The sequence below is a fragment of the Heliangelus exortis genome, chromosome 23, assembly GCF_036169615.1.
Source record: "Heliangelus exortis chromosome 23, bHelExo1.hap1, whole genome shotgun sequence".
Lineage (NCBI taxonomy): Eukaryota > Metazoa > Chordata > Aves > Apodiformes > Trochilidae > Heliangelus > Heliangelus exortis.
The window spans coordinates 5031423-5055892 of record NC_092444.1 but is presented as its reverse complement, the minus strand read 5'-3'; the positions used below and the strand labels follow the sequence as shown (position 1 = coordinate 5055892).

The 24470-nt window shown below is 39.2% G+C and overlaps 1 protein-coding gene across 21 annotated transcripts in view; it reads right to left on the bottom strand.

Annotated features, from left to right (window-relative positions):
• Window positions 1-24470, bottom strand: part of KIF1B (kinesin family member 1B) — an 84124-nt gene that overhangs the window by 27343 nt on the left and 32311 nt on the right. For 7 of the 21 annotated variants that reach the window (XM_071767126.1, XM_071767119.1, XM_071767120.1 and 4 more), the window contains 13 exons: window positions 23556-23689; window positions 22415-22494; window positions 22012-22087; window positions 18982-19061; window positions 18730-18836; window positions 18164-18247; window positions 17230-17410; window positions 16743-16815; window positions 4435-4528; window positions 3779-3927; window positions 3052-3230; window positions 2087-2224; window positions 1087-1335 (listed from right to left, as the gene is read on the bottom strand). In XM_071767126.1, coding sequence (XP_071623227.1) covers window positions 1087-1335; window positions 2087-2224; window positions 3052-3230; window positions 3779-3927; window positions 4435-4528; window positions 16743-16815; window positions 17230-17410; window positions 18164-18247; window positions 18730-18836; window positions 18982-19061; window positions 22012-22087; window positions 22415-22494; window positions 23556-23689 — 1624 coding nt within the window. Of the gene's footprint in view, window positions 1-1086; window positions 1336-2086; window positions 2225-3051; window positions 3231-3778; window positions 3928-4434; window positions 4529-7688; window positions 12596-16742; window positions 16816-17229; window positions 17411-18163; window positions 18248-18729; window positions 18837-18981; window positions 19062-22011; window positions 22088-22414; window positions 22495-23555; window positions 23768-24470 lie in introns of those variants that run through there. The other 14 variants (XM_071767115.1, XM_071767117.1, XM_071767122.1 and 11 more) reach the window with 4 other exon arrangements.

The window sequence follows — 24470 nt, the reverse complement described above, 5'->3', positions numbered from 1 at the left end:
CCACGAAGTCTTCTCTGATTGCAGTCCCAGAAAACAGTGAAGTGAAGCTCTGGTTCCTTCTCCTTTGTTCCTGCCTTCTGCTCACCCTCTCCTTTCTACAAGGTCTGTGGTAACCAGGTCCTTACTGTTTCAACAAGTAGATTTTCTTACAGAGTGATCAGATGAGAAAAAAAACATAACTGGGGGAGTGGGAGCAGGAGAGAGGGGAGCAAAGTCACTAAATAAAATCTTCCTTGTTTCTTGTCACTAGTTACATGTTTAAGCAAGACTACTGGTGAAGAACCAGTGCAAAATACTACATTTCTTAAATGCAACTTGTTTAGGGTCTACACCACAGACTGAGGTCTGATAATGCCTTAATCATACCTAGATTAGTAAAACAGGTAATACCCTAAAATACATTAAGCAAACTTGTTTCAGAAGTCCAAGTATAGAGCCAAGGTACAGCACTGATAACCACCAGCAGCCAGTGAATTTTAACAGTGGTGCCCTTTCACTGTGTAATACTTGCTACCAAAAGTCATACATAATCTGAGAAGCCAAAACATCTCAAAGAAAACTCTCTTCCTCACCCACAAAGGGCCATTCTTCTTCCTCCTCATGCCATCTTTTCTCTTTAGATACAGAGGATGCAGATGAATTTTTGGATTTATTGGATTTGACTTAAAAGACCTTCCACCATACTCTGAGATCCTCTTCTATAGGAGAAAATCACATACTACAATACTATCTTAATGATCTTACAATGGCTGAAGAGATCATTGTTATAAATAATGCTTCAGTACTGTAAATGACCAAAATCACAATAATTCTGTGTTGTGACAGTTAACCAGAAACAGAATTACATTTACTGACATCGTGACATCTGAGGGATATTTTTTGCATCATTATTTAGGTCTTTGTGGCCTCTGGCCTGGGGATTCAAACATCCATGTTACACTCCACTCCTTCTCTGGCAATTCCCCTTTACCTATACAGATATTTTGGCTGGCCTGACAGCTATTCTGTGCAGGACAAGGCAAAGCCATTGCAGCCTACAGCAAGAGCTGGTCCCTTTTTGGCCATTCTCACAGTAACCTCACCAACCTTCCCACTAAAATGAACCAAGGGGATCGGTCGTAAAACGGGTCGCGCCCATCATTGAAGAGGTCTGATCCCTCCTCAGTTCCCACGTCGGAGCCAGTGTCATCCACAAAGGCTTCATCATCAAAATCCTCCATCTCATCCTGCTGCTCATCAGCCAGCTCAGTGATGTCGGAGTCGGCCGTGGAGAAAGTGGGGGAGGGCGTGCGGTCAGCGAGGCGCTCATTGACGCAGCCATGGAAAATGGGGGAGCTGGATATCAGTTAATGGAATAGGAATTAACAGAGGGAGGGAGGGAGGGAGGGGGAAGGAAAGAAGAATGCTTCATTTTAGAGCTGTCTGGTGCCAGCAGCACAGAGAGCACCTGAGCAACAAAAGCAAAGGCTTCAAACCGTCTGAACTGCAGAGAAACGTGAGGGGGTTGCTAACAAAGGAGCATCCTTGAACTGAACAGAAAGGAAATGAAAAAGGAACACAAACGTGGTTGAACACCCAGATTTCAGAGCACAGCCATTTAACAGCTACAATTCTTCTTTCCAACAAGCAGCATTTTTGTAAATAATACTGTAAAGGTGCAGCTGACATTAGGAAATATTAAAGAATCCCATCAGATATTAGGTATTTTCAAAGAGTATAAACAAACCATTTAAACCACATCTGTAAGCAAAGGCTCTGGACCACTTTTCCCATCACTTTCCAGTGTTCTTCATATTCTCTGTTCCAGTGACATTAGATAGAACTCAGCTGGCTACCATTTAAAAAAAAAAAAAATCAACTTACAGCTTACTCAGCATTCAGTCAAATCCAATTCTACAAGGTCACACCAGAACTAGCAACATTCTGAAGAGCATTTTCTGCTCTTCACTGCCTACCAGAAATCTCTTCAGGACAACACACACACAACTAACAATAGTGACCATGCAGTTTATAACCACATAAGTCAAAGTTCAGCCAGAACTGACAGAGTTACCAGTGTGCCACAGCTGAAATTCTCACCACATACCTTCCAACCAGCTTGAACCAGTGAAAACGATCATAAAAGGGGTCACTGCCTGTCATTGTGCTTTCACTCTCCTCCTGGGTGTTGGATGCCATTTCCCCAGCTCTGTCATACATCTCACGCATCAGGTCCAGCCTCTGCCTGCACAAAAAAAAGCAGGATTGCAAAAATCAGAAGAGAAAGCAAATAAAAAGAAAGCCTAGAACACAAACTGGAGTACACTGACTTCACCCACACCAAATTAAACATAGGAAAGGGAAATTAAAAACCAGTGGCAACTGCACCACTACATTCAGTCCTTTACTGATTCTCTGGCATGTTAAGGACTCTGAGAAAAATTTGTAGGCTTGTAACCACGAGGCAAGGCCACTGCAGAAGCTTAAATAAATCTCCAATTTCATTTAAACATCAAAATAGTCTTCTTTTGCATCCCATTTTTGGCATATTTTCTGCTTCCTTTTTCAGCATAAGACAATGTTGCTGAGTAATATAGACATTTTTTTTTCATTCCACTGAAGATATGTTGTCATTCTGACTCAAAATTTAACTAAATCTATTACTTTTATTTCTTTATTTTTGTGTAGCTTCCACAGAAATACTGTCTTCTTTCTTTAAGCTTTTTATTATAAATTACACCCTTTGCTACTAGGTTATATTAAAGCAGGTGACAAGGACACCTTTGCAGTAAAAGGATCATGAGAAAAATTTTTATTTTTAACAATAAATTTTTTAAAAGTCTAAGCTGAAGCTACAAAAATTAAATGTGGAGGGGAGGAAAGACACTGGAGAACAAATGAACTTGTTTAAAGAATCTAGAAAGCTGGTATTTAAAACACACCATGCTGTTTGAAAGTTGGCATTTGGGAGGACACAGAGAAAAATAAGTACAACAGAGACTAAAGGGATGAAATTTCCCAGTGCAGCTCCTTGGATATAAGGAAGTTTGTTGTGCAGTTCTATTTACATACTTGAGTTTCTCTAAGGACCAGTAATGTGTTGCTCCATTCTTCAGATCCTGGACTTCCACAGCTACCACTGTCCTGGGGAAGGGTCTGTTGTCCCGGGTCTTCTCCAGCTCAGTGGGCAAAAGCTCTGGTGGCAGTGGTGAGTAGAGGGTGTCTGTCAGCAGGACAAACTGAAACTGCACCTGAATGGATGAAATAAAACTTACTTCAGTTCTGGAAAAGTCAGATTCTAGCATCCCTTTCATCTCTTCAGAGATTCAGGTTTCTAGTATTTTTTTTTTTCCGTTTTTTTATTTAATGCCTCAAAATGGCACCATTTTCCAGCTGAGTACACACATCTTGCCTTTATTGTCAAGATGGAAAACTATAGATCCAGCACATCCTGCAGCACACACTTCTCTTGGGCAGATGAATGACCATATGAAGTTAAAAACAAAAAGGACAGGACAGGGCCCTGGGGAGATTTGCAAGTAAATCTGTTTCTGATACTGACAGGAACAGCACAAGGGAAATAAGGAAAATATCAACTATATTTTTCCATAGAGTTTCATTCAGCCAGAAGAAGTCTGAATCAGACACTCACAATTTTCTGAACCCTTTTTAAAGCATCAACTAATAAGCAAGAGACACATAACTTCAGACAAATAAAAAATCTGAGCATTTGAAGCAGGCTTATACAGTCAAAAGCAACGAGTCAGAAAATTCAAAAAGACACTCTGCATATCTCTACCTTTTTCTTTAACTCTACACTGATTGCATTGGCTTCTTTCAGATACACTGCATTTCCCCAGAGCTGGTCTCTCAGTGAAGTAAACTGGTGAAATTTCCACTTCCTGAAAGCCCATTGTGCAAGTTCATACTCGTGTCGTGTCCAGGGCACTAGAAAGAGGAAAAAAACCAGAAATAAAAGACTGTGGCTTCATCTCTAAGCCATCTGCATTTTTATTATTCAGGGAGGAAAAACTGAATTCACATTTCCTCACTGCCAGCATTGGACCTCTAAAGATTGAGTAAGCAGATTTAAAACAGAAAAACCAAAATAAATGCTACTCCTGCTATTTTAAAGCAGTTAACAATTATTAAAGCCAAAAGCTGAAATAGTGGAAGGAAAGCAACTATTATGGAAACAATAATATCTATATAGACATTTTTTTTTCATTCCACTGAAGATATGTTGTCATTCTGACTCAAAATTGAACTAAATCTATTACTTTTCTTTCTTTATTTTTGTGTAGCTTCCACAGAAATACTCTGTCTATTGTCCAGAAATGGAGTTATACAGCATGAATTCTAAGAATTCCTGCCAAGGAGAGGAAAAGAAACGTCAAAATCAAAACAAGGAAAGAAAGGCAACACTATTATTTTGGCTTAAGCCATCAAACTCACCTTCCTCCTCCTCCTCTTCCTCCTCTGTTGTTTCAGCTGCCAAGGATCTTGTCTCTACCTGCTTCTGTAAGGCTTGCAGCTTACTCTCATAGTCCTGTGGGGAGAGAGGAGATAAAGTGTAGGAGGACAGACAAAAGCAGGGAGGGCAGGGAAGAGAGACTCAACACCTCAGAAGGAAGGACAGACACAAAGAACAAATATATAAAAGACATTTTCATTAATGCTCAGAGGTCACATACCAACATCTATTGGTTTAGTATAATCTCTCCTTGAAAAGAGAGAAGACAGAGGTCAAGGCAATAGAGCTGGTTTTTAAAATCAGCAGATACACATGCTTACAGTGTTTGTAAGAAGGAAAGGTTTAGGATTTTTTTTTTTTATATTTTTTGCTCAAGATTGGCAAAGGGGGATTATGTTGGGCACCTGCTTGCTGCTTTCAGGGAGGTAGGAAAGAGGCAGAAATAGGGCAGAGTGTAAAAATAAAAGGGAAGGATTATTCACCTCGTTTTCTCAACCAGCACCACTGATTTGCCTTTTGATGCAAAAATAGGAATTTTGTGTTGTAAGAAAAAACATTTTGCCTTCAGTCCTCTTGGGATTAAATATCACCCTCTCACATGTGCATTTAATGTATCACAAGATGAAAAAAAGTCATTGCCCTTTTAAGTGGGTGGAGAAGTTTCCTCAGAGCAGAGGTTTCCTCACAAGAAGCACTTCAACAATATCTGCTGGTGTAAAAGCATTTTCTTCCTGTTCAGCACAATAATGACTCGAAATAAATGCTACTAAGACATAATCACCCTTTTATTATTTGCTGGTAAAACAAATACAAATTCAGTATATTTAGAACAGACACAGTCACTGGGATCCTGGTGCCAGAGCCTACCTTGCAACTGTATTTTATTTTTTGAAGATATTCCTTTGGCAAGCATTACACAACTTAAACTGACTCCTTAAGAATTTTATACCAGGGTTGCAACAACAACTCACTGAGAGTATTACTGAATTCTTAAGGAGAATTCTTGAAACCACTCATCTTTGCCTCTTCCACAGTTTTAAATGCTAAAATTCTTCTCCAACACCCTGCTTGCAGTAACCCATTCTTCAGCCCAACAGCTCCACAAGGAAAGCTTTCCATTTTCCTCCCATTCCATTTAAGCACCATACCTAAAGAGCTACATTACTTTGGTTTTGTACAGCAAGTAAATAAAGTACCTAACACTGTCACAATGTGATAGCATCAAATTTAACCCAAGATCCCTTAGTGTTTGGAAAGCAGATAAACCTGAAGTACGTTCCTTTAAGTTTATAAGGAAGATTTCTTGGAGGTAAAAAGAAAAAACAATAAAAAAGAAAAAACATAAAAAGAAAAACAAACCAGCTGAGCTCTTAGAACAACCCAAGTGCAGAATTTTCAGTATCATGAATTCAATACCTATGGTCTTCAGGGAGAGAAAACTGACCTATTGAAGATACATGGTCTTTGTATGAAGACTGTAGTTTAATTTTCTAATTTCCCCTAAAAATTTTATTTGCTAAAATGCCACTTCTTCATTTGTGTCAGCTCCATTCACTCTAAGATGGGCACATACTTACAGTGTAAGGAAACCTTAGTAGAAAAAGAACTAAAGACAAACCAAACCATTTTGATATTCCTTTTGAAATTCTGAATGATTCACCAAAACCCTATTCTGGACTCAGTGAGGTGTTCTGAAATACATGGATGGCTCTGAAATACTCTCAATAATTTGTTAACATAAATAATTTGCACTCTTTCTGATCTTCTTCCCTCCATACATGTAGATGCTTATTACATTTGAAACCAATTTATTTCCCTGATGACTGAAGTAGAGGATTTGAGGGTGTGATTTTGAGCAGCCAGATTGTAGAAATGCAAAGCTCTTTGAGTAATATTGAAGTAGAATCTTTGATGAGATTTTTTTTTTGGAGAAACTGAAAACTTGCTGAGGGAATGGTCAAAAATCAGGAGCATCCCACTGTGAAAAATCAACTTCCAGCATGAAAAACCCAGGCACATCAAGTTCATTGAAAGACCTGCTTATCTTCTCTCTTTTCACACTTGTTAAATGAATGTATCTTCTGTACACTTAATTACAGTGAGAAATAAACACTTAATATAGGCAGACACTTCTCATTGACTACACTATCATACATTACTTTTAAAACTAAGTAAAAGAATTGGAGTTAAATTTCCCATCATGAAAAAATTAAATAGGCATTGTTTCCCTGAGTAGAAAAACCTGACTAGAATAGCCTCCAGGCACTTGATACTATGATAATACCCAAAAATAACTGGCACTGAGGAACAGATAAAGGATGAATTTCAGGTTGGATCACACAGAAGGGGCACTGACTGCACTGCTGAGAGATAGGTCAGCTCTCAAGATAAAGACTTCCAGATTAGTGGTAATCCACACATAATTGTTACTACTGATGTAAAGGTGCCAAACCACTAGAGAAATAAAAACCTGCATCTAGAAGCTGCCCTGAAGGTCCATGCCCTGGACTCCCTGGAGCCCAATGCATGGGTTGTACAGCTTCAGCCTGGTTGATATTATCAGCTCCACAAGTGGGAAGAACCTGAAGTCAAAGTTTATAAACAATTATATTTCCATGCCCATGGGAAATATGTAATGCCATGACAATGAAAGATTTTCTGAAAGCAGAAAAAAAACCAAAAACCAAACCAAAACCATGATACACTCAGATTAGGCCAAGCATTTTAAGACCAGACTGGACCAGCTTTTTAAGCAGAACATTGTACCATAACCTCTTAGATCTACACAGCTGCAAAGGTATTGTAGTGTATGTGGCTCCCTCCTGTATCTGAGGTAAAAAAAAAGTCATTTTCCTTTGTCTTCAGTAAGCAAATAAATGGAGAACCAGCTCCACAAAAAGGACTCCACAATCAGTATTTTCTTCCAGAATTTAGATAAACAGAAGATAGTAAAATGAAGAGCAGTATGGCTTGAAACCACTCCTGCTGGAAAAAGCCTTTTTTTTTTTTCCTTTCAAAAAAGCTACATGAGTGTAGATACAAATCTGAGTAGGCTGCTTTTCATGTAGCAGCAGAAAAATCTGGGTGGGTTACAAAAATGAGACCAAGGAACAGTTAAAGAAACATTTAAACTCTACTAGAACAATACCAACCCCAAGACAAAAAAAAAAAAAATAAAATCAGGACAAGCCTGAAATCAAGTTTCATTTCCATTTCACTGAGACAACTCTGACACTTACAAGAGTATTTCATCGTTTATTGAAAGAGCACTTGTTACAATACAAACCAGTTCTGCTTTTCACAAGGCAGATGCTTGCTCTTAAAACAATCCAAAACTTGTTTGTTTGTTTTTTTTATTAAACAATGGACTGATCTGAAAATCCCATTTAATTCAAAGGCAGCTCACTGCTTTCTTTACAGTACAAATAGGTACACAGCATAAGTTTCTCAGGTCGCAGCTCCTGAAGTGGTTCAGTGGGAAGTATCCGAGTCAAATTTCAACATATAAAGGATAAAGAATAAAATTTCAACATAGAAAGGATAAAGGACAAACAGTGAGGGAGATACTGAAACTATGCTGAATGTACTGATAAAAACAGCATCCTCAAATTTGACAGATCCCTAAAATCAGATAGCTTGAGAAAGGATGTTGAAGTCAATCAGAGGAGCGTTAGTGTCATGCATTCCCCCCACCCCATTCCCCCAACTCCTCGTGTCCCAAGTGAGAACTAAAGGATATCCAAGAAACTAAGGCACAGGTGGATCCAAGGCAGCTGACAAAGCCCCCAGCACATCAGCACTTAGCAGTGGCAGGTAAGCTTCCTGAAACAGCACTCCCATCACGGGTGCCTCATCTCCATTAACCTGAAAGCCCTTCCACATTCCACACAGCTCCTCTGGAAGCAGCTCTGTTCCTGCTCATTAGCTCCACTAATCAGGATTTGGAGTGAGAGGTGTGCACACTTCTGAAAACTGCAAGGAGATCCACAGGTTCTCACCCTGCTTCTCTAATCAGATGAGGCACTGCACTGTAACTACCATTCAGTCCTTAAAGTGGGACGTTATTTTTATAGGACTTGGTGGTTTGTTTTTTTTTTCTGATTAATTCTTTTTTTCCAGAAGTTTCATTTCTGTAATATCCTCCTAAAAGCCAGAAAAAAAAAAAAAAAAAAAAGCTGCTTCCTCTGAGCAGACTGGACTCCATGTTGACATTCACTATCCTTTTTCTTTTTTGTCAAGTCATACAACAACAACAGAATAAGCAGAGTTGTTTCTCTAGTGCTGAACTAAAAAAGAGTGGGGTAAGACAGACTGTTCTTATTGTTCAACTTATTGTTCATCATCATTACCACCACCCAGGCATTTACAGATATTTGTTCTCTGGATTTTAAGCTGAAATTTTTAAGCAATTTTTTTTTTTTCTTTTTAGTGTCTAGCATTAAAAGATCAAGTAGCAGGAATTTTTAATCTCATGTCAGTACACATAGTTGCACGGGCACGTGGTGATTTCACATAGGCAGCCACAATCCTCCACAAAAATGGGACAGAAGATAAAACAGGTTTGGTCTTCTCTCACCACCTATCCCATGCAATCTGTTTGGCTCACATATTCCTACAGAACTGAGAGGAATTTCCCAAACGTGCATTTTTAAGAGAGTCCAAGCCTTTTTGAGGATGTGAAAGAACTCATTACTCTTGATATGCACAAAACCAAAGTGCAGTACACTACTAAAAAAGAATTCTATAATAAAGGCAACAGCAAAATATTATTTGCAGCCCAAAACTCATTTTGCAATTCTGACTCAAGCTCAAAAAAAAGTATTGCTCATCTACAAGGCTTCTCTTCTTGAAGAATCAAGACATTTTTGGACATGATGCTCTATTTCCTTTCTTCAAGTGTGTGTGTTTGGGGCAGTAGGACAGGAGACAATAAGATGGAAAGTAAGCTTGAGGCACTTCCTACTCATCTACAGCTATGCTGAAACACACAGAAGTAACAATTACCAGGAGAGTTTATATTTTATCAAAAAATAAGCAACCTCAAGTAAATTAAGGATATTTTTGCAAAGCAGCACAAACCATTTAACTGTACAGATATACTGCAAAGTGGACCTATCTTACCAAACATGGCATAGGGTTTTTGTTTTTAAAATTGCATTCAAGCTAAATTTAAAATAAACTAAATCTTCCAAACTTTTCATTGGCTTATCCTTAACTCCACAGATTTTTTTAAATTTTGTTTTGCACTCAGAAATAAACTCGGACAGAAAAACTTCTATAATTAAAATGAGGACTTTCCAATTGAGATAAAACTCCAAGCTCATTAAGCCTATTATTCAGTCAAGAGATTTTCTGTACTTTGTTTACTCAATCTGGAGCAGGGATTGCAAGCAGCTGTTTCATGGTACATCACCTGCCAGCACAGACCTCTTCAGATCAAAACAGGTATTAGGAAAATTAAACTTGCCTATTGGGTGTGACAAGAAGGTAAAGGAATCTTATCCTCCAAGTGACCTTCTCCTTTACTAAACAAGCCTTGAAACAAGGGTTTAATCCAAAATCAGAGGCACTAACATGAGGTATCACATGAATATTGAACAGTTCCATTCTCCTATCTTCGAGGAGAATTCAGGCAATTTGAAGTAGCAATCTATAAATCTTCACAAGAATAAGGATTTCAAGAATATCTCTCAGACTCATGCCTGAGAAAGCTGAAAATATAAAAAGAATTAGCTTTGAGGCTTCTTCCTGCACCAGTGTTGAAAAATTCTACTTTCTTTCCAGAGTCTCTGTATCATAATTAAAACCTACTACATTTAGAGATACAATGGGAATTAGAAAAGCCTTATTTCAAAAGTATTGGTTTATCAATATATATATTCTGACAAAATTCCATTCTGGCAGGTTTAACTGTCACAGCAATTTCATTCCAATAATTATGAACTTAAGTGGAAGGAGAAAAGACATCTCCTGTGTAGGGAGTAGGACTGTTGTGACTCAATGGGTCTTCCTAATTTCTCTATTAAAAAAGCCACGTATCTTGTCAGCCAACAACTTTTGTTTTATAGATTATTATTATTTAGAATTTGAGTTTAGAGCAGAAAACTTTGTTCTGAAAAGCCAAATCAATTTAAAAACAGATGGTCAGTTTCCTTATTGCTAAGAAAAAGGTCACAAGAGACATTCAATGCTATAAACTAAGCTTCTCTTTTGATTGTCTATATAAATCACAGGAGGAAGGTAGCACTTTGTAAGTTCTAGACAATTATTTTCAGCATTAGAAAAATACTCCAAGACACACACACACACACACACACAAAAAAAAAAAAAAACCCTGGCAATTGAGCTAAGCAGGGAAGTTCTCCCCTCCACCTCCCTTTCTGCAAGTCTTCTACTCTATGAATAAAGTTCTTTTTCAGAATGTTCTTCCAATCAATGTTGTTAAAACTGCAAGGAAAGTCACATGCAAACTGAATGGGCTGCAGGGCCAGTACCTTGTCTTTGTGTGTCGTCTCACTCAAGTTCTACCTGGCCAAACAAAACCCAAGACATTAGCAAAGCCAATCCTGGCTGGACCTTAATAACGAGCCAGAATTGCCCCTGCTCCCCTCCTCCCCCAGACTGCTCTTGGCCAACTGATCATACAGTGGTTTCTCTGCCCGTTTTGAGGTTGGGTGCCGAGAACTGGCGCCTCATCCGTGGGGGTGTCACAAACTGGTGATAGTGGTTGGGTCGGTCAGTCTGTTTGGGGTTGCTTGGGGTGCCCTCTGCACCACCCCCCCCGGGCTGGCTGCAGTAAGGCTGGCGGTGCTGGTGGATGTGGCGTTTTTGCTGGAAAGTCTGGAGGTCTGGATTCTGCTGCCCGCCGTAGGAGTGCAGCGACTCGGAGGAGCCCGACGCCTGACGCCTCAAGCTTTTCTGAGAGCCATTATTGAGAGAATTGCTCCTCCAGCGCAGCTGGGGTGAAGGCTGCTGCTGGCTGCTGGGCTGGGGCTGGGTGTTTAACTGCTGCCTGTTGATCTGGATGTTATCTTGGTTCCTCTGGGGGCCATAAAGATTCCACAGCTGCTGAGGGTCTTTAGAAGCAGCTCTGCTTTCTTTCTCTTTGTTTTCCTCTTTGTTCTTATCATCTTCTTTTGGAATTCTAACCTCTATAACTTCATCCTCTGTGATAATGATATGGGTGCCCGGGCTCCAGGAGTTCCTATGTTTGGGATTGCTCTTGAAAGGGAAGCGGGGCTTGCGATTCTCCGGCGGGATGAAGCGGTGGGGCATGTTTTGCCGGCGAAGCTGTTTTGCTATTTCCTGCTGCTGCAGATTTTTAAATCGAATCTGTTCTTGCCTCATCCAGCGCAACCGCCCCCGTCTGAAAGCTGGATCACCTGCCATTAACTGAGACACACGCTCCTCTTTAGCAAGATCATCATTCTCACTTCTTTTTGAGTCACCCGCGGGCCTCTTATCCGCATCCGCCACGCCGGCAGAGTTGGGAGACTTGGCGTGGGCTGTGGTCGACTGAGCTTTCTCTGGAGACCCTATGAGAGGTAAAACTTTCTCCATTTTTAGCATCTTATTCCTAAGGACTTTTATCTCTTCATCCTTCATGTTGTTCTGCTTCTTCACTTCTTGCAAGATATCTTCCAACTTGTCTATGTGCACTTTAAGGTCATCCACATCAGTTATCCCTTTCCCGTTGGCCATCACATCTTCAATTTTCTCATCTCCAACTCCTACTGTATCCCAGACATCCCGAGCCACAGCTCGCCACGATTCACGCTCATTGGGATCTTTTTTCCCATACATGGCACAAAGCTCTTTCATTTTAACAATGGCCAGAGCCTCAATCTCCTGCCTAGTGTGCCTGAAGTCATTGAGGGCTACCTCATAGCAAATCTCTTTCACAGCCTGAATCTTTAAGTCTGAGATGGTAACCCACTTGGAGTCTTTGCTAAGGCGTCGGCGTTGGGGTATCTGGTACATTTTAATAGGCTCTCGTTTCTTCCCACTGCTGGGGAGGCCACACTTTTTTACAATGGTTTGGAGCTTGCTGGGGGGCAGCTTCTCTCTCAGGGAAGTGATCAGTCTCCAACTCTCCTCACACGATCTCTTGTCCGAATCATCCCCACTATCAGAGTCTGCATCCTTTGGAAAAACAAAAATCAAGAAGTGGCCCCAAAATAACCAAAATTAAAATTGTAAGAAAATGGAAAAGCTAAACAAGAAGTAGCAGGCAAAGAAAACTAAATCAAAACAGAACAAGTGATAAGGAAGTCCCTGAAGACTGAGGGTTAGGACATTCAAATGTATCTTCCAGAGTCATGGACTGTCAAAATTGGAGCTCTTCACTACATTAAGATTTACATTTTATTTTAAAAGTCTTGTCATCTCAAAATAGCAGATAATCTAAATTCCTCCCTCCCAGTCCTTTCCAAAAATCTTTAAAACAGATCAAATAAAACCAAGTTCCTGATTAAACCAAAAAAAAAACCCTAAAATCCAAGTGTAAACTGCACTTTACACATGCTACAGAGACATGCAAATTCCCGCCACACACTTTTGCCTTGGTGACTGCTGTTGCTTCTTTCAGCAAATCCTCCCCAGGTAGGTGAGCACAGCAGCCATCAGAGAAGATGTCATGAGCAGCCAGAGTAAGTCGGGTTAACACTGGTTAGTAACGTTGCACGTGGTTGCAGGGATGCTCAAGTTTAGAATCCACTTCACTACAATAGCAGCCAGAGAAGTGTTAGACCATCAGAAAAAATGAAACAGAAGCAGCCGAAAGGTTCAGTGTTAAAAGGACTGTAAGTGCCACTATGACAGGTGAAGACAGTGGTTCATATTCCAAGACTTGCTACAAGCTAAGAGGATATCCAGAACCAGAGGTTTCAGAGGTGGGTTGTTGTTTGTTTTGGGGTTTTTCCCATTTGTCACCTTGTTTCTTAGTTTAAAGGAAAAAAAACCATTAATAATCTTGCTTGTCCGAAGAAGGAGTTTCAGAAGAATGTAGCAGTTACAATTTTGTTTTGTTTTAATACAAATTCTCTATTTGATATCCTCCATTTGTCCTCTTCTCAAACCCTAGAGCTTCCACACACTTGCTAAGAGTTATGCATGTTTTGCTTCTTCATTAACAGGTTTTCCACCTTTTGCTAAATGACTTTCAATGAGCAGTGCTTCAGGTTTCCATACACTAGGAAAGTTTGTTCAGGTGTACTGCCACCAGAAGGTAAGGATACCCATTCCTGCTTACTGAAACCAGGAATTAAAGTCAGACTACTTTTCTTTAAAGGAATATTAATTTAAAACATCTCCTTAACAAACAAAAAGTTGTCTGTATTACTATGATCCAAACATCAATAAAACCCAGCAGTTAATCTCTAGTGAACCTCTGACTAAGGTACTTATTTTTCACCTAGAGAATTATAACACATGAGAAATCAAGAACAGGAACAGCCAACTATGCTAAAAACCAAAGGAAACCCAGGTCACTGACTCAGAACAACAGGTTCCCTAACTTAAGGCTTCGGGTAGAAGACCACGAAGAATGGGGAATACAATATCATCTGCTTGAGGAATGATAGAAGGAAGTGAAAAAAAAAAATAGTTCTGCCCTCTGGTCAACAAGCTCCATGGCCTAAGATTCACATTATTTGAGCTTCTTGTGACCTTCTGTATGTTTAAATAGTGAAGAATAGCACTAGGCCAAAATATAAGCAAAACATTGGTTTAGAAACAGATCAGCTACAAAGAAATTTCATATTGTGTGGAAACAAGAGATGCCCTAGAGGAAGACAATCTACAGGCTACACACTCAAGGTTACATCAGAAAGGCAAGACACAAACTACTCAAACATTAAGTCACAAGTTCCACAGGATTATTCTTAGAGGTTACAAAAAAAAACCATATTACTACTTCTGGGTAAAGTATGTCTTTTGTAAAAAAACTGATTCAGAGACATGGTGTGGTCCTTGCCCTATGTGCAGAGATGACAAGAAGACCAATGAACACAGGCATATACCCACATTCCAGTAGCAAGTGGTCACTGCAAAGGCACTGTGACCAAGAAAACCAGGTAGATCATTTTTAGGTCTATTAAATAAATTTTCATCTTCAATTTTGTAAAATGTAGAACAAGTATTTCTATTCCCTAGTAACACTAACAAGGCAAATTTATATTAGTTGTAAATTTGGGGGGACAAGAGCTATTATTAATCTTTTTTTGTATAGCACATCTAACAAATAAATACCCAAATTGGTTGGAATCTCAGCACAAAACCAAAACAATCTGATAAAAAGATTAGCCACTTATGTCCAAGATTATACTCCAGCTTAGAACAAGGATATTTATATTTCAATATCAATTTTACATAGCAGTAAGTTAGAGAACCTGATGATGCAGAGAGCTATCACAGTAGTGCAAATAATTCTGAGGTGCAAAGACTGAAATGCATTCCTAAGTTTCCCAATCATTATTTGGCCACTTTTGAACACATGCATTAATCCTTTCCATTCCAGACTCTGCACACAGTGGCACAGAAATGCTGGGATGTGTCAAGAAGTTTTGCTGCCACCTGCAATCTTCTAACTAAGCATTGTGATAAGCAGGATACTGCTTAACAGACCAGTGATCTCTCTTGATACAAGCAGCTGGGAAAGGTGTCCTTCAGGAACTACACTGGTAATGGATTCAGGATAGGCTTTCACTTTGGTCCTCTAATTGAAATGAGCAAGAACAAAACGAGCTAAAAGAAATCAGCAAACTTATTACAGTATTAAACAATGTGCTATCTAAAGAACCTTCCCTTAATCTTAAGGATAAGGGGAAACAAATTCCCTTCACAGCTCTTTTTATAAACACAGCCTTACTTGAAGCAGTTCCCAATTCTCACATCTTTAATTCATACAATAGCTCAGCTTATGCCTCTCAGCTAAATTTAATGAAGGGAATTCCACTGCTCACATCTCCTTTGACACAGCCAGAGCTTACTTGACTCAAACTATTTTTCTTTTCATATTAAACTGATTTTTGCTGTACCACTTTCCAGCTACACAGATTTTAACCATAGAATTGCAGATGTAACAACAGTCCAATCTTGTCATATGCTAACTTCCTTTCTGAACTAAGTCTTGCTTTTGTTCAAAGCCTCCAACCACTCCTCTTCATCCAACAAATAAGTCCCCTTGTGATGACATTATTAGAGATGCAGAAATCTAAGTATATTTTGTAAAAATTCATAAAATTCCATAAAATGTGCAGCTTAGATTTTTGGAAGCCACAGTACATTGCTCCCTTCTGCTTTTGGGAGAAGGAGAAGACCTTTGCAGTTTAAAACCCAGTATAAATTTAACCCACAGTTTTCAGTGGTCTCACACTAATTGTAAATAAATGAATCAGGATTTTGAATTTTTTATTAGAATTCAAGCTCTGTACATTTGTACATTTTGTACATTTGTACTCTGGCTAAAAAGACAACCCAATATAGTTCAAGCTGAATCAGGAGAGTCAGGTTTCTGAAGGAAAATGACCTTTCATTTTGGGGCTTGGTCTTGTTCTTAAATTTCACAGTGTGCTTGAAGACTGCCTGCTTTTCCATTTGTAATACACTTCAGAAAATATTTGTTGTGAGAAGACTGAAGTCTTCCTGTACCAGAGTCAATTTAGCAGACTTCCTATTTAAGAAATAGGTGGAATGGTGGAATTCCCATTGTTCTGAATAAGTTAACACTCCCTTTTGCACACTGCTTCCTAGAAATAACCCCACCATCAGCATGTGCACCAATAAGACCCTTACAAGGAACTCCATGCAGGGGAGGGAGAAGGGTTAAAACATGCACAATGCAGCAACATTTTCAGATATCATTCATAAAAGTCAACCTAGCATATCAGTGTTCTAGAGATCTCTTTGGCAGCACAAAATTAGTGTGTTCTGGTGATCTAAGACAAAAATAAAGGCTAACATCCCAAGAAGTAGTTGTTTAGATGACTGAGAAGGAACTTCAAAAAACACAGAGCATAAAAATGCCCTTCCTTCAGGTTAAGTTGCAAGAAATTCAGCCTGTCCCAACATGAACTGATTAAAGCCACTTGATTGTCAAATACAATCTCTGAATTAACATGAAGGAGCTCACTCACACTGATAAGAATTCACTGTAGAGACACAGTATTTCAAATTAAGGGGAAACTGCATTGTGCAGACAACCCAAGCAGGTTTCCTAAACTTTCAGATAAGCAAGGACAGGAATTACTGTTTGCCAAAGGTATAGTTAATCTGGAGTAAGGACACATACCAGCCTTTGCTGCTCCAACAAGAGGTCAGCTTCCTCCTTCTCCTTCTTATACAAAATCTCCATTTCTTGCAATCTGAAGAGGAACAAAAGCACAGAAATAGCCAAAGAGATCAGTATTTTTATGTTGGTTTTACTCTACACACAGATCCCACTGAATTTCAGTGAAAAGACTAAAAGTCATTCTACTTGAAAGTAACTATTATTTGTCTATTATGGTACTATAGAAGTAAAACTTCCTCTAGGATGCAATTCAAGCTCTTCTCCAAAAGATCTACAGGGTTAATGACAAGTGTTTATTTGTGATTTTTAAAGAAGGTAGAGCACCAAAACATTTAAGTAATATAATGAGGAAGCTCTCTGAACTTTTTTAATAGGTAGCAGAGATGCCACATGGCAGAACCTAGCTTTAGGCTTTGCACAGACACCACCCAAATAATCTATAGCTGATGACTCCTTGTTTCAGGTAGAATTTTTGAGTTATTGTTACCTTTTCTCCATCTCCTGCTTCATGTCAATGCCCTGCTTCTCCAGAAGCTCCCTCTGAGCAAATGTCCAGTCAACTGGCTCAGAAGGAGTCTCAGCTGATGGTGTTTTCTCTCTTTCTGCTCGTGCTTGCTCTGGATGGTTGAATCTGAAGACATGATTTTTACCCATGATGATACGATTTCCTAAAAAGAGGAAGAGAAGGAACTCTCTCAGGTAAGGATGGTCATGGTATTCACTATGAATCATGCAGGCACTGAACAGCAAAAACTTGTGCTGAAATCTGTACACTTCATTCCATGAAAATACTCACTTTTAAGTTGGTGCAAACAATTCAGAAATGGTAAAATGGTATTTTTAGTCAGTTTTTTTGTTTGTTTGTTTACCAGTACAAAAACAGTGAAGGGACAAAGAAAGCATTGTAACTTGAAAGAGATAGGTTAAGACCTATAACTCAAGGATGTCAGTTCCTCCTTCCTAATTCTTCCCCCATGTGCCTTTCTAAAGAAATGTAGGAGACTGGGTGGGAAATCTAATGAGAGCAAAGAGAAGCTGTTTTACTCCTGTAGAGGCTCAGATCTTGGCTTTGCCAGGGAACTGGGAATTTTCCATCAGCAACTGGCAGTCTGTCTGCTCTGTCTCACTGAGACTGCCAAGGGCAATAGGCTTGGGTAAGAATGTGTTTGAATAATATCAGAGTAAGCAAAAGGACAAGCAGGATGCTGCACTGCAGCGAACATTTAAGTGCACTTACAACTAGTGCAGCAAAGACTGGAAGAAAACAAAAATGCTGCCAAGAGAATGGTGCCAATTTCCCTTCAAAAGCAAAAAAGGTAACACTGCTGTTTCTAACAGCACTCAGCATTCTCTACATATGATGCCAATAATTCTTCAATAGAGTCTACAAAAAAAAAAAAATTTCTTCTAACATTTCTTACCTGAGCGCAACTGCACGGGCTGCACAACTCTCTTGCCATTAACGTAGGTTTCTGATCGTTCACAAGGCTCCAAAGTGACAATAACTATGAGGAAAACAACATTGACAAATGAGACTTTAGAGAGGATTGTACAGAAACAGAAGTGTGCAAACCCTAGAGGTCTCATTTCCTGCCTAACATCCAAAAAACAGATAGAAGCGAATCGCTCCTTTGGTACCACGCTTGTTAAAAATGAAATAAAAGGCCCAGGAGAAAATCAATCTGATTTCTACTACTGACATCTTCATATTGGAGTAGGAAATTTGATTTTTTCTGCTTAGATTTTCATGTTTATAGTTAACCAAGATCAAAACCTAACTCCTATTGACTGCAGCCTGCAATTTGAAGCTATTACTACTTGAAAAAAAATTGATTTTCTTCCCCTAAGACTCAAGAAAACAGCAAGTGGAAGTTGATGGTTTTCTTTAGGTAAGAGAACCTCTCAAACACCAGTATTCCCTGGCCAACTCTCAAGTGAGAAGTGAAGGATTCATCAGCACTTAGGTAGAAGCAGCAGGGTTTTTTACCTTCACCATTATTGTTCCTCTCACTCCGAAAGATACAGTGTTCTTCTTTGATATGAGCCCCACTCAATACAATGTCTTGTCTTCTCTCAGCATCAGCCTGGCCAACCCTGGGTTGAACAGAAAACATTTCAAGAGTAAATCAGACACCTTCTTGAGTAGCCCAGGGCACAGTTGTTTCAACTCAGAATGTCTCCAACATGGGGTTTTAAGCAAGCAAAGAAGAAGTGTGGATATATTAGCACCAACCCTCACCTGGTAATTCCATCTTTGATGTAGTAAAGCAGACATTCAGACATGAGTGGATCTTCATTAAGGTTTACAAGATGTGGAGTCTGAAAGGAAAAAAAAGACAAGTTAATTAAGAACTGAGGATCTGCTTTCAGGCTCTGCCCACAGCTGTGCAGGATGTACACAAATCCAGCAGTTTTGCTCTGTATATTGAGGTTATTCCATGGGGCATTTTATCAAATGTAACCTCTTGCAGTACTGAGGAACAACACAAAGTAGCAGGAAGAGTAGAGCTCAAGTTGCTTGGTTTTCTGAAATATCCATGAATAGAGGGAATAAAGGCTTCAGCTGGGGAAAAATAAGACTTAGTGTAAAGTTGCTGTAAGCTTTGATAAGGGAACTTAAGCAGAAAAGCTTCAGTAAAATTCTGAAACTGAATCAACCTTGTTTTTTCTTGGGCAATACAGGTCAGGTGATCATTTGGCAGTCTGCTAATAAGAAAAGGAAAATCTAAAACTACCAACATTCTCTGATACAAGCAGCTAAAAAACTCTTCATCTAAAATTCTTCTAATTTTAAATCCACTACAGGTGGTAAACAAACCTTCTTTGGTGAAAAAACCCCATTGGAATCAGCAAACAAGTCACAAGGCCTTGGTGTGAAAATCTAGCCAGTGAGATAGCAGTAAGCACAAGCACAAAAGAAAATGCAAAAATGGTTAAAGAAAATTAAAGAGGATGAAAAAAGAGAATCAAAACTGTTGATAAGCATCTTGTCCCTTTGTTACCCTCAAATAGAATAAATTTAGCAAAAGGCAATAACTATGGCTAAGATTCCTTTGGAACATTGCTTCTATCAACATAATCTACCTGCAAGAGAGTTCATTTCAGAGAGATGTTAACAGCACTCAGTTTACAGAAGCTCAAAAAATACTGCATGTTCTCATGAAACTGGTCTTTGAATGATGAAGTCTGATTGTCAGTTGCCCAAAGGGAGACTTAACTATAAAGACAGAAAGGATGAAAAAAACCAAGACACCTTTTTCAGCCCTAAAAATATACAGGGCACCTAAAACCCCAGCTGAAGGTGTCTCATGATTTTCTAGCTATTCATCTCGTTCAGATCAATATTTGGAGCTGAACAAAGCTCTTAAAATCAAGAGAAAGCTGCAGATAAATTAAATCCCAGACACCAGTATGACTACTTCCAGTTGAGTACTTTGAAAATAGTGCTGTAACCCACACATCCCTGTTTTAGCATCCAAGTTCATTTACAATGTTAAATCAAAGTCTGAATGGGTCTTTTACAGGCAATACAGAATTTTGTAAGAAATAAAGCTCAACAACTTGAAAGATAATGCTAACAAAACCAACTATTCACCCATTCTGAGATCTATTATTCATCCCCAGACAGTCCTGTCTGCAGCTTTCTTCTGTACAGCATTGCTCAAGCATGAGCTGAAGGATTTTCCCTGCTCCCATCTTTGACAACTGCACAAATAATGAAATTTCCACCATCTATTCCAAGGAGTTTCCTGTCATCAAAGGCACAACCCAGAGATAGAGCAATGATTGCACCTTTTAATTTGGGAAGTGGGCAAAATATACCTTACAAAGTTCAATTTGCAACTCAGCTGGTAAAAACACAGTGCTGTCCTAGTAGCATATGATTAGGTTTATGCTGATATCTCAGAAGCATTAAGTCTGTATGAAAAAACCTCCAAATTTGCTCTCTACAACTAAATTTCTACAACAACAGCCACAGTTACTAGGAGGATAAACTAAAACTGAAGTGCAAGGGCAGCAAGGAAAACAGAAGCAGACTTGACTAGGTCAGGAGTTTTACCTCTCCCAATCAATCCTATATGGATAAAATTAAATATTATCTATTACTAAAGCAGCTACCTAATTCAGGCTGCATTTTTACACAAACCTGATCAGCTGAAAATGCACTGAAAGAGTCATCAAAGAGAGCTGAGGGCCTCTGAGGGAAAATCTAAAAGGAGATGAGGATCCATAACATAAGAGAAAAATGTAAAGAACACTCAACAAATTAGCTCTTCACAAACCTGGGGCACTTCAGTTGATACCAAAAGCAAACCAGAGTTCCACTGCTCCAAACAAACCAGTCTAACACTACTTTAAATGATGGGTTAAACAATTTAACCAATTCTGCTGGCCTATATTTCTGTATAATGTCTTCAGCTAGGTTCCTAGCTAAACCTCAGATCACTTGCTGCACAAGTGCATAAGCAAGTTTGAGGCTAAATACCCTGTAATCCTTGTTCAAAGATTTTTGAGATAAAAGTATCTTCTTTTCCTTGTAGTTTTTCAATAATTCTGCTTTCACCCAATAGATAGCTTTCCCACTAACTTATTTTATATTTATATCACTGGTTTATATCCTTTTTCTACACAGCTCTGCTACTTTCAAGTTTCAGAAAATAGAACTCCTGTCATGCACTGAAAGAAATATTTCCCTGCATTGCCTGTGTTCAGTGTTCCTGAGATTACTAGAACTCCTTTTTCCTCTTGGAAGAAGGGTTAACAAACTGGAGGAAGAGCACCTAAAGAAGACTTCAGATATTCCTGGGTATCTCAAAGAAGAAAAGGTAGAAGATACATGAAGGTGACACACAGCTACTGCACAAAATGGCAACAACAATCCACGAGGCAGCATTTCTGAGCTGGTGCTGAATTAACAGCTGTGCAAAGAGCTACAGACACTTCTTGAAGCACAGATTTCTTTAAAGGAAAGGTACAAAAAAGGTCAAATTTTGTGATATCAGAAGGCTCTCTATGAAATGCTCATGCTGCTCCTATTTCATCACTGTATTATGCTAGGATGTGCTTCCCTCCTTTAGCAACCAACAAAAGCTACCACAGGCAATTATTTCTGCAGATCCCTAAAAGCATGAAGTGCTATGCTGTATCACCTGCATGAGACAGTGTCCAGCTTCAGTATTATGGGCAAAATAATCCTTAGATGTAGAGTATTTTGGAAGATTTTAACACTAAAGCTAGAGATTATGCAATAGTTACCAATTTTCCCTACCTTTTTAGGTGAGAAGACTCCCAGTGTCCCTCCATCCTCTCGAATGGCAACTCCCATTTCTGCCAACAATGCCTCCCTGAGAGATAAAAGCAGGATATTGACAATATTTTAGGCTTCTTAGGCAAAAAAAGTTTTAATGAAAGTCATGTAATGATACACATGAGATTGTCAAGCAGCCTGTCCACAGACCATGCAAGCCAGGACAGACAGCACCTCACAATACACATGGCAAGTTTCTAAACTTTAGTCCAAGAGTTTATACATAAAACTCAGAGGTCAGCAGAATTATCACCAAGAACTATTCTGCTGTTCCATTGCTTTGGAATATGGTAATAATCTCTATGTTCCATAGTCCTCCATTTTCTAGAGACCATCCACATCTACAGAACTTCTAATTCCTGACCTTTCCATCCTAATGGCTTCAGTTTTCCTCAGCTTTTCTTCCCATGTTTCATTCAGCTCTGCAATGATCTTCTCAGATTCCTGCATGAAAATCCCAGAAGCTGTTTTACAATTCTTATCAAAGTTCTTTACATAATACACAAAGCAATTAAAGTTTGTGCTCAGTTCTAGACCTCAAATTAATTTTGGTTATAAAAAGTACTCTCTGCACTTCAAAACTCAAGTTCTCTTCCTTAATTTTTAAAAGGGCCAATTGCCCAAAGGCAATCTCTGAAGAAAAGATAACTTCATCTCTATCCACAATCAGACATTAATTTAACCATCTACTTTTTTTTTTTATTATTTTATTTTGTTTTAAATCTGATTTACAGACATCATTCAGTAACTGTGTGCCAGGGAACTGCAGAGACCACACTGGTATTTCCATGGCAACAGAAGGTTTCCAATAGGGAAGGAATATACAATGTGTGTTCCAGCCCATTCCAGTCCCTGTGGCAGTGTCTCAAGGACAAGACAGGAAAATGAAGCATAGATTCAACACAGCCAGCTCTCCCCACTCATCCACCCCTGGAGACTTGGGGGGCCTTCATAAAAATTAAGAAATACTTCAGTGTAATGCACTTCTGATGCTGTTCAATTCTATGCAGAATCAGTACAAGGCCACTATTGTCTGGATAAAGCATGCTCTTCTGTGTGCTTCACATTTTAATCTGTGGGGGCTGGGCAAATTCAACAGTGGCAGGATTATTCTTCCTTCTTTTTTTAACTTTGGGGTAATTTGGTTTTCTGAAAGCATTTGCTAGTCAGACTTTGTCCACAGTAGTGCAGAGAGGGCCTCCTGAAGTCTATAGTTATGATGAAATTTTCCACAATTACCACTGCATCAGAGGACTTGTAAACAAGATTCAAGATCTTCCTTTATCACTTTTTTTTGCAGCTCCAGGATTAAAACCTAAATCTTCCCAATAGGAAAAGGTGTGCCTGAAACCCAGTTTCTACTTAAGTGCCCTTTTTAAGTGGGTTTCAGACAACTTCCTACAGAAACAGCAGCATACAGGATATATTTATGAAGGAAAGTTCTCCCAGCTTCACCCTCCAAAGAGACCCAAAAACCAGGCTCCTTAAGCTACAGCAATACCAACCTTCAAACGTTCAATGGCCTCTTCTCCTCCAGGTGTTGACATGATTCTTTCCTGTATACTGGACACAGATGTTAAGCCCACCTGACTACTGAGTGAACAGGAGGATGGAGAAGCACTGAGGGACCCCATGGAGGCTGTGGAAAAATTGCCAGGACGTTGATTCTCGGAGGCTAGCAAGTATCTATGTTTATTGTTCTGAAAATCTTTCAAATCTGGGAGAGAGACACACAGACAGAGGGAAGGCAGAAAGATGGGGAAAAGGAAGATAGGAATAGGGAAGGAACAGGGAAAAGGAAAGGAAGGAAAGACCAGTGTAAGAGGAAAGCATTTAAGCAGCAACAAGACAAGTTTTGTAATTTTTAGATGGCAGTACTGAAACAAATCTTTCAGTATTAGTATCCATGACAAAGACAACTCCATTCAGGCCCTGAGGGTTATTAGTAAAGGACTGCATCATAAACCACTTTGATCAAAAATGCTTGGGGAAAAAGAAACTACACACTTGCCAAAAAATAAATCAGCCTATTCCTAACTGCACTCTAAACTAAGCACCTTGGAGCTCAGATCAGGTAAAGATTCCCTTCCTGATGAGATTAGAGACATTTCAGGCTGAAGTCTGAATAGCCTTCAACCCCTTAAACTCAGCAAGACATTCTGTTCCAGGCACCTTTAATCTGAAATGATTAAGTAAATCTTTATCACAGCAGTGGTTCTGCTGCTAAACCACCAGACCACAAGGACAAAGAACTTCCCCTTCTTGAATCCTCACAGGAGAAAATGTACATCACCTGTCAGTCCTTGACAAGCAGAAGAGAACACAAGTTCACAACAGCATTATTATATTTTCTCCCAACCCTCCTTATCCAAAAAATGGAAATCTATGACACCTTATCAGTGAAATATCTGATAAGGCTT